Source organism: Dermacentor andersoni, chromosome 6 (assembly GCF_023375885.2).
Source record: "Dermacentor andersoni chromosome 6, qqDerAnde1_hic_scaffold, whole genome shotgun sequence".
In the NCBI taxonomy this organism is placed as follows: Eukaryota; Metazoa; Arthropoda; class Arachnida; order Ixodida; family Ixodidae; genus Dermacentor; species Dermacentor andersoni.
Window position 1 is genome coordinate 52,096,800 of NC_092819.1, and position 17,392 is coordinate 52,114,191.

General features: G+C 42.8%; 2 protein-coding genes across 3 annotated transcripts in view; one reads left to right on the forward strand and one right to left on the reverse strand.

Annotated features, from left to right (window-relative positions):
* Positions 1 to 357: 357 nt before the first annotated feature.
* Positions 358 to 16,813, reverse strand: LOC126522913 (uncharacterized). Its single transcript, XM_050171756.3, has 10 exons — positions 16,472 to 16,813; positions 16,199 to 16,325; positions 15,085 to 15,835; positions 13,090 to 13,265; positions 10,963 to 11,106; positions 10,097 to 10,256; positions 9,195 to 9,325; positions 7,681 to 7,817; positions 6,817 to 6,906; positions 358 to 4,981 (listed from the first exon to the last, which is right to left on the reverse strand). The coding sequence occupies exons 2-10, from the start codon at positions 16,295 to 16,297 to the stop codon at positions 4,789 to 4,791; spliced, it is 1,881 nt and encodes a 626-aa protein (XP_050027713.1). The 5' UTR covers positions 16,298 to 16,325; positions 16,472 to 16,813; the 3' UTR covers positions 358 to 4,788.
* A 90-nt stretch (positions 16,814 to 16,903) lies between these two features.
* The window catches only part of MED20 (Mediator complex subunit 20), a 29,479-nt gene continuing 28,990 nt past the window's right edge, over positions 16,904 to 17,392 (forward strand). The window contains exons 1-2 of one of the 2 annotated variants that reach the window (XM_072288730.1): positions 16,904 to 17,018; positions 17,114 to 17,256. In XM_072288730.1, coding sequence (XP_072144831.1) covers positions 17,005 to 17,018; positions 17,114 to 17,256 — 157 coding nt within the window. In that variant the 5' untranslated portion in view covers positions 16,904 to 17,004. The remainder of the gene's footprint in view (positions 17,019 to 17,113; positions 17,257 to 17,392) is intronic. The other variant, XM_050171761.3, reaches the window with a different exon arrangement.

Below are 17,392 nucleotides of genomic sequence, written 5' to 3' on the forward strand. Positions count from 1 at the left end.
GCTGCTTCATTTCGGTTGGATGCTAGTGCCGCTTTTGCTCATTTGTGTCGTACATTTATGGCATGCCGGGCTCGCCATGCTCTGAGCTGTCCTAATTAACGAGTTTGATGTCGTGAAGTAATGCATGGGCTTTCCGAAGTAACGACTGCCTAAATAACGAGGTCTTACTGATATTGTAAACTCACTTGGTCAGCGACTGCATGTTATGCAGTGCTTCTATGCGACTGTCGGAGACCCTTAGCTTAAACAGACATTTCTCAGATGAGCAAATAAATCCGCTGACTGTTGTGTTTTCTAAGAATTGGCTGTAAATTTACACAAAGCACAAAAATCTGAAGAAAGACAGCAGTACCAATATTCCAAAAGACCACTGAAACAGTTTAATTTTTCCATCGTTGTGACATTAAAACACAGAACAATTCAGTACAACTTTTCACAATACATTTCCTTGTTGGAAACAGCCGAGACCAAACATGCATAAAGATTCTCGTGACAAAAATAGGGTTAGTCAGAAAGAAGTGTTAGCAGCCAGCATTGAAATTTCTAACATGAACCTATATAATCACAACACACGAAGTTATCATCATTTAGTCGTTTCAGTGAGCAGCCTGAAAAGGAGGGATTGGTCCCTATGTGGGTTAAATTTATAAGCACGGCATGTAAAAAAAAAAAAATGTGCGTGTTTTCCTATTCACCTAGTTTGCCTTCCCCCTTAGTTATCTGCAAATCCAGAATTGCTTCGCTGTTGTCTGAAAGCAGAAAGCCTGTTCTTGCTCAGGTTGTTTCCGCCTATTGTCTTGAAATGATCTCGCATCTACAACAGCTATCATATTCACAGTACTGACAGTCACTGAACTATCTTCTAAGGCCTATTTGGGATGTACGGTAGTTGCAGCTGCTTTCAAATGGGAATTGAATGACATTGTTTTGTTCTCAGAGCTAGCAGCTGACCATTCATTTTCACAAAAGATGAGCAAACTCAATGGTTTCAGTGTTCACTGACCGATGAGAGTGGTCTTCATGACATCAGTATAAGACCCAGGGCTAGCTGACTTTTCCAACCACATTTACAGTAAATTCAATCAAGAAAGCTCTGGTAAGCAAAGTGGCGCTTTCATTCATTCTCATTTCTATCCAAACCTTCAATATTCACAGAAATAGCAGAGGGCTCAGGAAGCCAGACGCAACTTGTTTTCATTGCCTCCTGTGCCTAGCTGGCAAACAAACTTTGTTGCACACACCACAACAGGGCAGGCAACAAAGAAGGGTCACGCATAACATGGCCTTCGGTGTTGCACACACCCAATCCCAATCTCTGATGCTAAGCCACACATAACCGCCCTTTTCTTGATCTCTGAGGCTACACCGTATACTGTGCCACTTCTTTACTGTCTCCCATGTGGGCATATCATTATTATTATTTGGTGTGACTGAGTGTGTGTGGTTGACGCTGCAGTAAAATAGGTTCATGTGTTTGTGAAGCTCCTTGATGGTATTTAAAGGCTGGCAGAATTTTCAGAACGTTGCTGAATTCTTTCGAGAACTGGAGAAACCAGCAGGGAAAAGCCTACCTTACTGACACTTGCAATTGCTGCATCCTGCTGTTTTTTTCTTTTTCTGTTCAAGCACGCGCAAACTTGCGAAATAACAAATGCTACTCTTTACTCTTTAAGCTGCCATGCCAAGCATATATGTTATCACAGACAAGACTTCCACATAATGGGAGAAGCAGGGACATTGCACTTTTCTCTACAACCAAGTCATTACACACATGGCGCACATTTCTAGTTTGTAAGTCTTCCTCTGTTGTAAACGCAGATGGAAAAGTAGAAGCCATAGGTTATAGATTTATAGATAGGAGGCACTTTTGCACTTAGATCGAGAGCTTTTATAGATGCAGCAGTCCAAGCTACAAAAATCTGGGGGAAAATAAAGGCGCCTAGTTTGAACTGATAGGTATGTAATGCATATATATAGCAACGTAAACAAAGCACCACTTACTGCTAAAAAAATTTATAAAACCTTCACATCTTGGCTTCTCTGTTAGCTTAATGTACAAAAATGCAGCCTTCCTGCATATTTCATCTGCATACAGCCATCTGAAAAAGTAAATATACCACACAAGCCATGAAGGAACTAAATTTCTTCATGTTGTAAGAACAACAAACCTTCAGGCTGTGCCTCTATATAAAAGACTGTAAAGTAATATAGGTATATATTTCATTTTTTTCAGGACACCAAATAATTTTGGTCCGTAAGCTTTGTTCACTGTTTTGCCACTGTCTTGTATACATCTTGATTGTCTAAATGTGCTTAGAGTCACCAGAATTCCACAGACGGTACAAGATTATATTTACATCAACACCTAGCTGGCCATGTTTCATCCAAATGTGCTATCTCGCGTATACATATGAACGTAAGTATTGGGACCTGTACACTGGCAGTAGGTTAGCGTGACACAAAGGCACATCAAGATGATAGATGCTCACGAGAAAGCACTCGGGAAGACAGATCAGACCAAGGGTGCTATTTTATAACTGTCAAATTATGCCATCTTAGCATTTGAGACAATCAAAGAAGGCATATAGCCAACGAGAACTGACAAGATGGCAAAGTTGGCAACATGATGGAATTAGACGACGTCCAACATGGCACCCCAGCGCTTTTATAATGAGAAAGGTGTATCGGTAACAACCGGCCAAAAAGAAGAAAGGCATAACATATTACAGGAATAAGACATAGCTGCCAAAGTTGGCAGTTTTCTAACCCCGAAACATATACCAAGATATTTAGCTACCACACTTAACAGCTTTTGTAACCAAACTCTCCAGCTGCCTTTTAGATCTGTCGCTACAGTAAAAAGTCTTCTATACAGTTTCTCAGTTCTAGAATTCACCGTGAAGTGCATTGACAACAGGAGTTTTATAGGTATTTTGTTACCAATAAGTGTCGGTGCTGGCATTACACGTAGCAGAATAGTACCAGTACGGCAATGCAAAGCAACACAAACAGCAGCACTTGTGGCAACATCTGGTGATGGTGCGTTTCAAATGAGAATGTGCTATAACTTGTTTGTCTCACTTTCTGGTAGGGAAAAGTACAGTATTGGTAAAGTTTGCATTGCTGCAAAAAACTGTTATGCCAACAGATAAGTAGAATCACAGAATGCAGATGAACCCATTTGACTTGCTTGAGCATGGCATCGCAAGATGTCTCCAGTGGTGCTGTTCGCTGCTTCGTACCAGTATTCCGCTGATATGTTAATGCTGAAATGTACTACTATCCGTATAGGTTAAAACTCTATAACACCCCATTTGTATTTGGCGACGCTAATTTTTCTAGGTTATATATGTTCTCTCTATTCTTTCACCCCGCTGTGCTTTCTCAGGACAAACTGATCATGTTCTACTGTTCTGCGAAAAAAGAAAGAGCTAATTTCCTATGTTTGCATCACCCGAGCCTTTGTTCTGGTGTGGTGGCGCATTTGGTTTTGCATGCATGTGGTTTTTCCTGACTTGATAGAAGTGTGGCTCAAGATTAGCTGCAACAGCGCTGTACACAAAATGTTCTTTTCTTATAATATCGTTCTGAAACAGGCAGCATTCTAATGTACAAGCTTTTTCTCTACAATGTAGCACTTTTCACAATGCCACGTTGGAATTTTTACGTGAGCTGCGCATGCAAAACCACTGCACGTGTATACATATCAAGATTTAGGGTTACAAGTGAAGCATTTTTGACTTGCAGCGTAAAGGGGAGACTGCAAGCATATTTTCTTCTGTGCAGCAAAGATGGCTGCTGCGGTGAGCGCAAGTCAATAAGACATGTTTTCACCTCGGAACTTTGCAATTGCTCGTCTAGCACAGAGTGGTGTCAGTCATATAAGGGAGTCATGAAGCCGACTGCAGCCTAAGAAGCATGAGCTACCCGTGGCCAGGGCACAGAGCTTCCTATAGCACTACCTGAAGGAAACTTTGGTGCCACCGTTTATGCGAGTGTCTTAATAAAGGACAGTGTGACTCCACGGGAATGCTGGGATGTGGATAGTTCGGCTTATCTTGGACTTGGCTTGGCCAGACGTGTGACATTGCTGTGCAAATAAATGCAGATTTCTTAGCCTGAAATCTTCATTGGTGTTCTCCCATAACATCTCATGCATCAATGTTTGCCCGCGTAGAGTATGCCGTACCAAGCAAACGAAGAAAATGAAAATGCACAACTGAAGTCGATGCGCAGTAAACGTGGTCCTCATCTTTTCTCTAAGTTTAGCAATGCACCATTGGTATTGTTCCCATTCTGTATAACTCTGCACACTGGTATGAGTTCTTGATTTAACCAACATTTTTCTTCCTTAACAGAGAAAAACAGTTCATTTTAGACGCTGTTCTATAGAGACCCAACTATCATGACAGATGGAGTGCTGGTTGCCGAACGTGTCTTCAAATGTGTCCTGACACTACGAAAAAGGTAGCACTCTGAAACCCTCATTTCCCGGCACTGCCATGCATACATACAACAGCACAACAGCGGCACTTTTCACTCTATAGGTAACTGTAAGAAGCTATGCGCCGGGCCATACGGTCACGTATGCACACAGGAACTAACCTTAAACCAGTAGCCTACACTAGACAACACAGATGCTCTTCCGAGTCCACTGCTCCCATGCTTTAGATGGGTTCATTGGAGTCTGTACTGGTACAACACGCCACCAGTTCCACAGACTAGCACTCTGGTTGCGAGGCTCCCAACAAAAGTGAGAACAGCTTCAATGAAGCTCTCCGATAGTGCTCAGGGGAGGCCCATCTTGTCGAGCAGGCTGTTGACGCGCTCATTGAGCCATGCGCGCTGTTTAGGCAGCAGCCCCTGCACCCAGGACTCGGGCAGGGCCGAAAAGCCGTCCCGGCAGCCGAGGAAGGCACCCGCTAGGCAGCAGTTGACGCTGCTGTGGCCCCCTTGCATGGCTAGGCGGCTGATGGTAGACCTGGGGGAGGGAAAAAAAGAAATAATGAGGATCCTACATGCTGTGAGAATCGGTTTAAGCGAAGCTTTGTTTCGTTTTGCAAGGGACACTGTCCTTGTTCAGCAACCATTGGCCAGCATAGACGCAAGACGAAGTTGGACATGTTTTTATTGGGAAGCACCTCGCTCAACGTAATCTTGCGCTTCAATACCATGGACATGCCCTACATAAACCAGACTCTATTGCACGCACTACAAGCTCAACAAAACTTGTCCTGCATGAATTGTTTCTCAAAGTAAAACCTATAAATAACATGGTCTTGTCCTGCTGCTGCCTCATCACTGCTTCTCAGTGCCCCTCCAGCTTCGCATTTACAAACACATGTGTGCTCACATTTTAAGAAGCCATTCCTCGGGGCCTGTCTATGCTGCTCCATATCATGTTTGCAAGTCTCACATTGCAAACCGTACTTCACTGTGTATTGAAAACATGCCTGCTCTGCTTGACGCCTCTTGTGTCCTTCACATTCAGTATGTGCTTCGACTCTATTTTGCTTGTGTTGGGGCCTGCATCTCTACTACAAGTATAATGCTGCTGGTTGCCCCAGGCCTCCTAGGTCTACGCGTACATCTTTGGGATTGGCCCATTGTACAAGGCAGCAGCCAGTGTCCGCAAAGTGGGAGGAAGAAGCAAAGAAAGCCTTGCTTTGAAAATAAGGTGAGATTGGTGCCTCACACACTGACATGTTCTGGCTAAGAGGGTTTCCAGGTGCCACACCTGAGAAGTAGCCACGATATTTCTGGAAATAGGCAGGTAGTAGCTAATGTAGGCTACGCACAATAAATAAGGTAGCCAAGGAAGTACCTAAAATGCAACTGTACGTGATTATCAAAAGTACTCGCACTGCATGCTTACTGATGTGCCCTTGAGACACACCTTCAACTAACAACTTGTACGTAGAGGTACATTTTAATGCAGCACTAGAGACAAAAAATGTGTAACTGGCTTTGAAGGCATGTTACACGTGTAGTAAAATTGAGTATCCGTTTCGTTAGAGCTCATTATTATTAACAGGTTCATGGTAACACTGCAATACCTGACATTTAGATGAAAGAGCCAGCCAGAAAATAGCAAAGAAGCAGAGGACCCATACTTGTGAAGGCAGGAGTACTCTAAAGGTAGCTAATTTAATGCAGAGTAGCCAAACCTGGCAACTTATTCATAAAATAAGCCTCTGGAGCATGGATGACACTTCAAAAGTGATGCTGTGGATGCCCCGTTACGATGGTCGTCACAGTGAATGCACAGTGAGGTAGCGTGTACCACCTTTATTAGGCTGTGTGGATCTTACTCAATGCTTGTATGTGCCACAGGTCAGGTGTTAGGGCACAACAAAACATATTATTGGACTAGTTGCTGTGTCAACAGTACCAGAGAAAACAAATGACAAATGGGGAGACCAAGACGATCACAAGACACTTTATGATCTTTTCGGCCTCGCTGCTTGTCCTTTGTGTTTGTTGCCATTTGTTAGAGCACATATTGATGCTCTGCAAATGCAGCATGTGCCCTAGAGCAATTAAACTAAATGTTTAATTGTACCATGTTAATTTACGTTGTAATCCGTCACGCTGACATACGATATACAGCTAACTGTTCAAGTAATGCACAAGAAGTGGAATAGCGCCAGGTGCTGCAGGTGACTATTAGGTCTGTTTACAATCCTGAAAACACGTGTGGTATAGCACTGTCTTATCAATTAGCTCTTAAATGCCTGTCCTTGAGCTGTAGGCACTAAGGAACGCGCTTGCATGGCGCAAGTCGTGTCTTCTTTTGTCATTGCACAATGTCCTCACCTGTAATCATTGCACTGCTTGAGAGCCATGATGCTTGCAGATAAGGACTTGAATGGGTGACTGCTCAACTGCTGATCATTCAGCTGCAGCCTGCACATCCAAAAATGTGACAAGTCTTACATTGTTACTAAACCGGCTCCATTGTAGACCTCTATTGTGAATTCTTGTGCAAAAATAAGCTGTGCAGTTACACGTACTTGTGTGTCAAACGTTGGTGTGGCCAAATGTTTGGAGCAACAAAGCAATTTTTAAGCTGAGTTGGTCACACCTCATTTTAGAGGAAGCTGGAAGCTTCTTAACAAAACCAAAAGCAAAGATCTAGTATGGCATACGTTATGAGGAGTAGGTGTTACATTACACTTAATCAAAGTTGCATTTACCAATTATCAAGACATTGTGCTGCTGATGGGGAGAAACAATTACTACTAGACCCTTTCCCACATATCTACAATCTGCCAGCATGGTTCTCTTACTGTGAATATATCTCGCTAAACACTGCTCTATCAAATCAGAGTGAAAGATAATGTCATTAAATGCATGTAAAGGATTGTCATTTCTCATTAATAATATCACTGACATCCACATGCTTTTTGTACGTGGTTTAAACTACAGTGCTATCCACAGCAATTTATCGTATGTCTACTGTTACAACAAATATGTGACGATTCTTATGCCACTGCATTATACCATTGTTGAGCTACTGTTCTATTTGTGATTAATGAACTCGGCACGTTAGTTGCATGTTCCAAGCAACAAGCACATCACTAAAAGCTACCGCAGCGGTAAACAGGGATTCTATTAATCAGCAGACAAATCAAGCATATAAAAAAAACTATTTAAGAATGTTCTTTTGCAGAAACTCACTCTTCAAAGCTGCTTGCTTCAAAACATTTCTTGAAGCTTGTAATGTTGCCCTCGCTTGTCAACTGCCTCACTGATAGCTGGAACACTGTGTCAAGTAGCCTCTCCACATCCGTGCAGCTGTAAAGGTTGTGCTTACCCTGCGAAGGAAGCGTCAAAGTGAAATTATCGCACATGAGCCTTCATCACCGTATCATAACTGCATCATCGGCTTTCCACGCAGTGCAATAATTCTGCCCCATTCATTTAGTTTCTTGTGAAAAACATTTTCACATAGCATTGCAAGATTTACAAGTAGAGACGCACTCCACTTAGCAAGAATGTGCAACCAGAATTTGATTTTCAATTGCTATTGCCAGCCAGCTTAGCATGGAACTAAGGGCAACTTGCATCACTAAAAAGCTGCAGTGTATTGTTACAGACGATAATAACATTTCAGGTTTAACATTTATAGCTTTAACAAGCTATAAGGCATGCCATACTGGAAAGGTGAACAATTTTGAGCAATTGGTGATGTTCCTTAATATGTACCGAAATCTAAGGACACAAACTGTTTTGTGTTCCACGCCCATTAAGACCTGTAATCTCATGCCCAGCAGAAGAATGCCATAACTACAGAGACACCGGGGTGAGAATGTGATTATGAAGCTAGAGGTGATAATTAAACCTTTACACTGTTGCAGAAGATTGTTAAATTTGTGTGATAGTAAGCAACAGCTTCTGTTTGTTATGCTTCTTTCTTCACAATTTTACATGTAAGAAATGAAGCAGAGCTTGAAGTTATGTAATTTCATAAGGAATCTTTGCATGATGTGTCTGTAAACATGTGCTTCGGTTCACACATCGTCATAATAATAACCCACGTTCAAGTTGGCTGAACAAAAGAAAAAGAATGGTTCGGCATGGTTTTCTGGAAGATAAATAGTAGTTTTCAACTCGGCTCTTTTGGCAATTAAGTTGTCGTAAGCTATTGTCAAGTCATGTTCGACTCCTAGCAGCATGATGGATATCTATCACGTGCTCCTTCTTTAACTCGGTGAAAAGCTTGCTTGTGGCCTGAAGAATTCCATTTATGATTGGTAGTCTCATGTTCCCTCACTTCAAACTTTGGCAAGCATCAACTTTCTTTTTATACTGAATCAACAGCAAGCAAGAAATGGCCAATGTAATTTGCTTTCACAACTCTTGCTTCAGCATGACAATCAGGTTTAACCTAGTTTAATACAGAACAGTCGTTATTTTAGCTATCCATGGAACTCTAACACTTTCAGTTTAGCTCTGCTAAGATCTGCTAAGCTGAACTGCAGTCTCTGACAACAAAAGCAGTTTGTGAATCTCTGTTCAGTCTTAAGCAGATTCAGAGCGCATCTGCTAACTAGAAGTTCTGATAAGATAAATAGGTTTCCAAGGTCTCTCTAGATTATTTCTGAAGGGAGGCTACTGTACTCGCGAGACTGTTGCTACCCCTGAATGAGCTTTGACCGCAATGCAAACCCATTGAGATGCAGCCCACACACCTGTAGTATGGTTGCAAGGGTTGTCGAAATGGCCACTGATGCTGCCTTGCACTGTTCCTCTGGGTGAGTGGCTAGGCAGATCCGCACAGAGTTTGATGCAACCTCTGACAAGTTGTGGAACACTGGTATGCCTGCACAAGAAAGGCCAGTTCATGTTCATCTTAAGGTGCACTATGTTAAAGTAATAATTTTACAAGATGGACTGAGTACTAACAACTAGGCACTTTTCATACCAAATTAGCCACAAAATGCCAAGATCAGTGCGAATGTCCATGCATCTCTACATTTTGTTAAACTAATGGTGCTGCTTTATACATTCAAGGTGTGGATTTGTATATTGCTATAACTAGCTTCACGTTCGGTTTATCTCATAACATTTCTATTCCACAGTCTGCAGGACAAAAAGGAGAAAGTGACTGTGCATGTGCCCATGCAGACATGCCCATCAGACATTATACCTAGCCTCTTGTAAAACTTGTATTGTTACAAAGCCTCAGAGATTGAAAGAGACAGAGTTCCCCATTATCCCTAGTCTTTGGTGCACCAGGCTTGCTACATGTGCCCTGCAACAGAGCCTGGTGACAGACCTCGTCGATAGCAGAGTGGCATCAAAACTTTCAACAATACATACAATTAATGTAAGGGTTTGTATTTGCTGTTATCAAAACACACACATTTTAGTATACTAGCAACACTGATGGGATTGGCTGTTCGCTGCGTGCCTTACAGCATTAAATGCAAATGCTTGAACACCGACAGTCTTGATGACAATGCACAGAAAGTGTTCTCTGACAGCACATAATATGACATTTGTGGGACACGAAAGCCTCCAGCACGGTGTATTCAACAAAATGCAAACAAGAGCACAAGTTTCCAAGACGAATAATGCTTCTAGTGCATACCTAGTGCAATAGCTCTTGTTAGGGAGCCATTGTCAACCAGAACTGGAGTTCCAGCTTCGTGTGGTTTGCCAAGGCCATTGTTGCAGGCAGGCTGGCTTCGTTGGAAGACTTGCAATGCTACTTGGTGCGGGGCGCTCATGTAGCCTTCCTCCTGCAGCACCTGTTTGAAAAGATGGTGCATTTGAACAACAGGCCTTCCTGAGACTCCTGTAGTCGTAGAACGTCTTACGATTACCAAGATGGAAAAGCAGTGCTGTTTCATGCATGGGAATGACGGAAAAAGGGAGCCTGTGATTGATACCTACAGATTTTCATACTGGATTAACATCTTTCTCAGAGAACCAAAATATCCTGAAGATGAATCTGGCAAATCAGTTGTTGCGTTTGTCGAGCTAGTTTGACCCCTCCTAGAACACTGTGCAACATGCTGCTTTTGCCATGGTAATATATATATAGGCAATTTCTATCAAAATATAATGGGTCATGCTACAGTGTGAGGTTAATGTTGAATGTTCTTTGCATAGCTTTGACCATGTTTTAGATGAAGCCACTTTCAAAGCTTCCTTATCACAGCGTTTCCACTGGGTCGCAAAGCCTTCTAAGAGACCCGCATATATGGTGGCACTTCATTTCCTGCTTCATGCCTATAGTCAACATGAGGCCAGGAATCGGGTTGACCTGTCACAGGTGACCATTAAACAGACCTTTAACTTTCACAGAAGCTTTGTCAAGATAGGATGGTTTGGACCAGGTACTTGAATAGTCTTCCTTTATAAACACCTGCCTGATATGACATTCCAAAAATGCATGGAATGTGCATTTCGCATTTAATGAAACAAACTATTCAAAGGCAACATGTGACTCACCAGTTTCGTGAGGTCAGAGAGGAGGAAACCTTCCGCATCTCCAAGCTCGGCCACGCCAGAACGTTTCCAGGATACTAGTCGTTTCGCAAAGTCGAGTTCGTCAACAACGCCAGCCCATCGCAGCAATGAATCGAGCACTAAAAACTGCAGGAAGGCATCACAAATAGAAAGCAAAAGGTCTGTTGGGATGTTATGCTCATATACATAATGAGTAAATGGAATGAAAGCATGGAATGTTTCGTGTTTCTTCTTGGCTGAACAAGAATTTTATCGATGCAGTAGCATTACGCTATCTCAGTGAATTCTTATTGGTAACTAAGGTATAAGCATCCAAGAATCAAGTGCTTGCGGTATACCTGTCCTCTTCCTTGCATAATACTATGTGGATTCCACAACGCCTATGGGAGCACTGACATCTAATATGAGGATCTGATTATATTCATGACACCTCATTGGCACCACAGGTGAGCAAATAGCAACATTATTTTGTTCATATAAATCAACCTCCTGTATACTGATACACATAGAAAATTCTGCATCTCTCAAGATATACCTTTAGTAATCAGCAAATGAGATGTCTCAGGCTGGAGCCAACATTTCAACAAGGGAACTTGTCTTCGTCAGGTACTTGTCTTGATCCTGTGAATGTCCGTCTTCTTAGGACATACCCTCGGCATGCAAATATAATTGTCATTTATTTTATGTGTGCCCTTTCTTTAATTCTGGGGGCTAGGCACTTGTTTATTAGGAACACCATGTACATCTAGGCATTTCAGAGCAGTACTGAGAGCAAAGTACCAGGCATTAAGTAAATTACACTCTAAAGGTGGCACAATTTCTTAAAGTATTACAAGATGTTCTGTTTTACTCCTAATTTGGACTTGCTTACTCCTTATTTACTCCTCTGCAGTGTGAATAATTATGACAATTACTGTTGTGTCAAAATTACACTCTAATAAGATGAAATTTTGTAAGAGTGCACTGTAACAAAATTTTTGCACTTTATGGCTCATCTTGTACCCAAACAATAATTGTCATCTTCTTTCATGCGTTTCAGTTCATTCTTGCACTTGCTAGTTTCCTGTCAAGAATGCTGTGTTGTGCTGATAGGCACGTGCCATCTGTGACCTGAAAGCACAGAAGATAGCTGACAATTATTGCTTGGGGACAAGATAAGCCCCCAGACAGTGTCAACATTTTTTAGAGTGTATGTTACTAAACATTGTCTTTTACACCTCGCTTTGCATTCGCTTAGTCCTTGGTTACTCCTCTTTACTTATCTGGTAGAAATATGCACAAGAATGATCACAACTACTACTGTGTCAAAATTATGCTTTAAATGGTGTACAAATTTTTAAAAGTAATATTGTGCATACATTGTTTTGTTTTTAAAAGTGAAAATTTTTTTTTACCATATTGTGCTTAGTTTCTTCTTCATCACTATGTGGCAATATTACACTCGAAAAACAGTTCATACCCTTTGAGGTGTATCTTTGTCCCACAACAATAATCATCATCAATTCTGCGTGCCTTTCTTTTCTTAAATGCAGCAGGCCCAGTACTTCTAGGTGACAAATGAAATGCATGTCATCAGTGTGATGAAGCATTCTTGACAGGAAAGTAGTTAGTGTAGAGTTTGTGAAAGGAAACACAATAAAGGGTAGACGACAATTATTGTTGTGGAACAAAAATATGCCTGAAAGAGTGTGAACTGTTTTTAGTGTAAATGTTATTTTTCATTCCTCTATTTGGACTCGTTTACTCCTGATTTACTCTCATTGCTTCCTTGTTTACACTTTCTTCACTCCATGTCTGTATACACTCTTACAAAAGCTTACCCCCTTTGGGTTGTATCTTGTCCCACAACAATAATCATCACCTGTCTTGCCCGCGTTTCCTTTCTTTCACGATGCGAGCCCGGTACTTCCAAGTCACGAACGGCTTGCACATTATCAGCGTGACACAGGATTCTCAACAGGAAAGATGCGAGCACCGAGTTTTCAAGAAAGGAAAAGCAAGCGAGGCAGATGACGATTATTGTCATGGGACAAGATAAGCCCCAAACAGTGTAAACTATTTTAAGATTGCAAAAGACAGAAGCACATGCCAAAACAAGGTTGAGCTTGCCATTTGATCAGCATTGCATGTCCAGTCCCCCTGTTTCCATCGCACCCGATGCTCATCTCTCCTTATAGATGCATACTCGAGGCACTGTAGGTCATAGTAGAAGGCGCACTCATCTACAGTCAGGAACTCAGTGGCAATGCCAATTGCGTCGCCAATGGCAGCTCCGTACAGCAGGCCTGCACACAACGAATGATGTATGTCACCAGAATCGAAGTACCGAAACTGAGGTGAGAGGGTGCAGATTTGCGATTGCAATAAAGCAGTTTCATACAATGAGAACAGTTGAGAGTGGTAAATACATGCACATGAGTGGAGTGCATGCATGGTACTCTCATATATAGATTTATTCTTCAAGCTAATTGCTTCTATACCTAGAAGCTGCAAATACTAAACATCGGCAAGAACATGGGGCAGTTAAGCATGTGTAGCCAATGTCATAACGCAATCTAATTCAACAACAACAAATGCTTTTAAGGTGCTCAGACTCTTTGACTAAAGTAAAGTATGTGTGCTTATTCATTGGTTCAGACTGTGAAATACTACTTGTCCTTGTTGCAACATAATCTTAGGTGATGTTTGGTCGTTGTTTGTGTCATTTTGTTACATTGCTTGCTTTTCATTTTTTATCGACTAATACAAGCCACTGCCTCTAACAAAAAGTTTAGTTGACAATAAAGCGCATGCGCTGTCTGCTTTCCACTCTTTTGGTGTCCTTGATTCATCAGGTGGGATATTTAACCAGATTACTAAAGCGTCAAGCAGTAGAGACAACATTATTTAAAGAAACGCTCATTATACAGGGTGTTTCAGCGAACGCTTTCAAAATTTTTTAAAGGTTGCCTGTGGCAGATAGCTCAATTCTAGTTTATGAGCCGGTCTGCTCTAAGCAGTGGGCACTACTCGCACAAAAAATTGAAATGCAAAATCGAATAATTAACAAGAGTTTACTAATTAACCTTCTAGCTAATTAACTTATGACCCATATTGCAATTTACGAATTCTAGCAGTGGACTTCACTAGGCAAATCCACTTGCAACGAATTCTCGGAACGACACCTGTTTCAAGATATAAATTCTCGAACTTTGCGGAGAAATGCATTGGCGTTCCAGTTATTTATGTGCTTCAGTGCATGAAACGACGTTTTGTTAACTGGAATGCCAATGCATTTCTCTGCAAAGTTTGGGAATTTATGTCTCGAAACTGGTGTCATCTTGAAAATTGCGAATTGCCTTGCGAATTCCATGGCTATAATTTGTAAATTGCAATCAGGGCCATAATGTAGTTAGTCATAAACTTAATTAGTGATTTTTTTATTAATTAGTCAATTTTGGATTCCAATTCCTTTGTGCAATTATTGTCTGCCGCTTCGAGTAGACCAGCTCATGAACTGTGATATCTGCCACCAGCAACTTTTAGAGATTTTTGAAAGTGTTCGCTGAAACATCCTGTATACCGTTACTGCATCAAGCAACCATGAACCATGCAATATTGCCTTTTCAACCTTGAAAATGGTAGCAACTGTCGCTTTAGAAGTTTTTCAAGTGGCCTGAAGAACTAGCACAGCAGCTTGTACTTGCGCACTGCCACATGCATTAAAATTTTTTCTTTTAATGTGTGGTACAGCAATACAGCTATATGATAGTGTGCCGCCATATCTCTGCGGACAACATCCTATTAAATCACATTAATATCAGGCTACGAATCAAGGCTCTCCGTTTTCTATAATATCACTGAAGCAGGAACCGAACCATTGCACAGGTCTACTGCAACAGAGAAGATCAAGTCAGTGACTGTGGCGGCACGGACGTGTGTGACCATATATGCATAGTGTGTGATCCCACGTACCTTTTTGTGTCTGTTCAGTGCTTGTGCGGTGACACTTTTTTGAATATGGACAAGACGACTATTTGTGACTGGTCTAAGCACTCAAAAATAAATGTCTTCTCGTCAGCTACTGACGTAATATAATACACGGGCATCAACGTGCAAACAAACCTGTTATCCTGTCCGTAAGTGTATTGGGTTCCAATTTCGTGGCACCAATAGGTGGGAGAAGTGGAGTCTTGATACGACTTGCCGTGTTCACAGTATCGGTCTGTATCTGCAAGTACTGTGCGTGGGCTGAGTGGAGGTTCGGCACTGAGGATGCTACTAGGTTTCCACGCACTCTCGGGAACTGGTTGCATTCGACAGCTCGCAGCGTTGGCTTCTCTTGCATGCGGACTGACTTTCGCAGGTGCTGTAGGACGGCGTCCGATCCTTTCTCACAGACTGCAGGCGGTGGGTTCGTAATGTCAACATTCCCAGAGGCAAGAATCGTTTTAAGGTTGGGCAGCTTCCCCAGTGACTTTGGCAGGGACGTGAGCTTGTTGTGACTCACATTAAGTTTGGCCAGGGTCGCGATTTTCCCCAGGTTGTCGGGGAGCCGTGCGATGGAGTTGTGTGAAAGGTCAAGCTTTTGCAGTACCTTTAAGTAGACTACCGTGTCTGGTATGGAGTCGAGCTGGTTGAACGGAATTAGCAACTCTTCGAGGTGGAAGAGGAACCCGATGCTCTCCGGCAGCGACTTGAGCCGGTTGTAGCTCAGGTCCAACACGCGTAGGTGCGGCAGTCTGAACGGCAGCTCGGGAGGCAACGTTGTAAGTTCGTTGAACGACACGTTGAGCGACTCGTACAACGAAACAGCGTCTCTGAGGCCCCACGGAAGATCCGTAAGGCTCTTCTCGCTGTGGTCGCCGCTGATGTGCTGAAACGATCGAGAAAAACAACCGCTCTTTGAATCTTGCACAGGTACACCCTTGCAATTTTTTTAATAATGTCGCGCGAGCGTCGACTGCACAGCATATATGTCAGCGCGGCCTCGATGTAGCTGCGAGGAACACGTACTCCTGAAGCGAACAGCGCAGCATAACGCATTCTAACTGGAAATCGCCTTCCGTGCGCGCGCATACTGTCGCCGACCCTACCGCCCCTAGCCGCTACAAGGCGACTGAAACGGCGTGTGGTCGACGCTCGCGCGATATTGCTGCAAGGGTGCGTACGTATAAACGTTAGTTCGCGTACGTACAGCACGCTAGTATATGCGAAATGTTTTGGCCGTATAACTTACCTTATGGAAAGAGCGGTCGTCAACTTTGACACTGAGGTCGAGATGTCTGTTGAGCAAGTCTGGCGGCGGGGATCCTTCGTGGGTTTCGGCATTCCCCATGTCGCTGCAGCTCGAAGTCCGTCCGGACCTATAATTGCAGGCGGAAAGATTCCCAGACCGTTATTGCATCTGCAGCGTTCAGTTGTGCGGCGAAGTGTGCATACAGTTGTTAGAATTAAGGCATCGTATGAACTTTCAGCGAGCGATTTCGATGAGATGTTGAACAACACTCACGTTTGTTAGCTGGCGACGAATCCGAGGAATGGCTGTGCGAGGACAGTACGGCCGCTGAGCATTGGTTAGAACGGGCTCAAATAGTCACACAGAGTCTACATAACTGTGTTAACATATTCGTAGAAGCAGCAGCTTAGAACGATCGCCGCAGCAATCCAAGTGTTTGACAGCAAACGCATCGGCAAAACTGCTGTCCGGCACGGAAACTACCCGCTGCCAACGCATCAAGTGTGCAGACGAATTCTGGAGTGCGCGTTATCCCCTTCAGCTTTCAAGGTAGAATGCAATAAATGAACCACTGTAAACACACAAAATAACTAAATTTAGTTACAAATCTAATTTACTAGCATCGATCTAAATGATTTCGTCTCCCAATATTTCAGAAGTTCTCAAACGAGAATGTCTCAGGCTCAGGTGGCACCACAGTCGTTGCAGCGATGGCGGCGGCGCACGAAAGTTTGTTGACGTCGCGGTGCTGCTAGAATTTCGTGAATGTTTTGTTTTTCTACCCATCGTTCGGCTTCGTTTTCATTATGGGCGTCGTGAGGTAATGTTGCGTTATTACCATTCCTTTGCACAGCTAGCGTGCCTCCCCTGAAACAATGACACAAATCATGTTTTGTCACCTTTAAAACCCCCTAGCATTCATCAGTTTCCGATACCTGAAGGCAAAAGCGGCCAGCAAGCTGCGGAACTTCTCCAGAAGCGTCTTGAAACATTGGGGGCCGTTCGAGAAGGAATATTTACCGTGGACTGCGAGACCTACTACAGTGCACCTAACATAAGTGAGCAACGCGTCCATTTCGCGGACCTTTCTGTCGTTGTACAGTGCCGAGACGTTCGCATACAGTGCCTAAACAGTCTGTCGGCACCAACTGTGGCACAGTTTTAATAAGAAAGCATGCAGTACAACCTTCTTGC

Bases quoted from the DNA above. Each gene is read 5' to 3' on its own strand.
- LOC126522913 (XM_050171756.3), bottom strand. From the start codon at position 16,297: ATGGGGAATGCCGAAACCCACGAAGGATCCCCGCCGCCAGACTTGCTC. The intron at 10,257-10,962 runs GTGAGTCACATG...CTTTTCAAACAG, and splicing joins TCTCTGACCTCACGAAACTG to GTGCTGCAGGAGGAAGGCTA. The intron at 6,907-7,680 runs GTGAGTTTCTGC...TTGGATGTGCAG, and splicing joins GAAGCAAGCAGCTTTGAAGA to GCTGCAGCTGAATGATCAGC.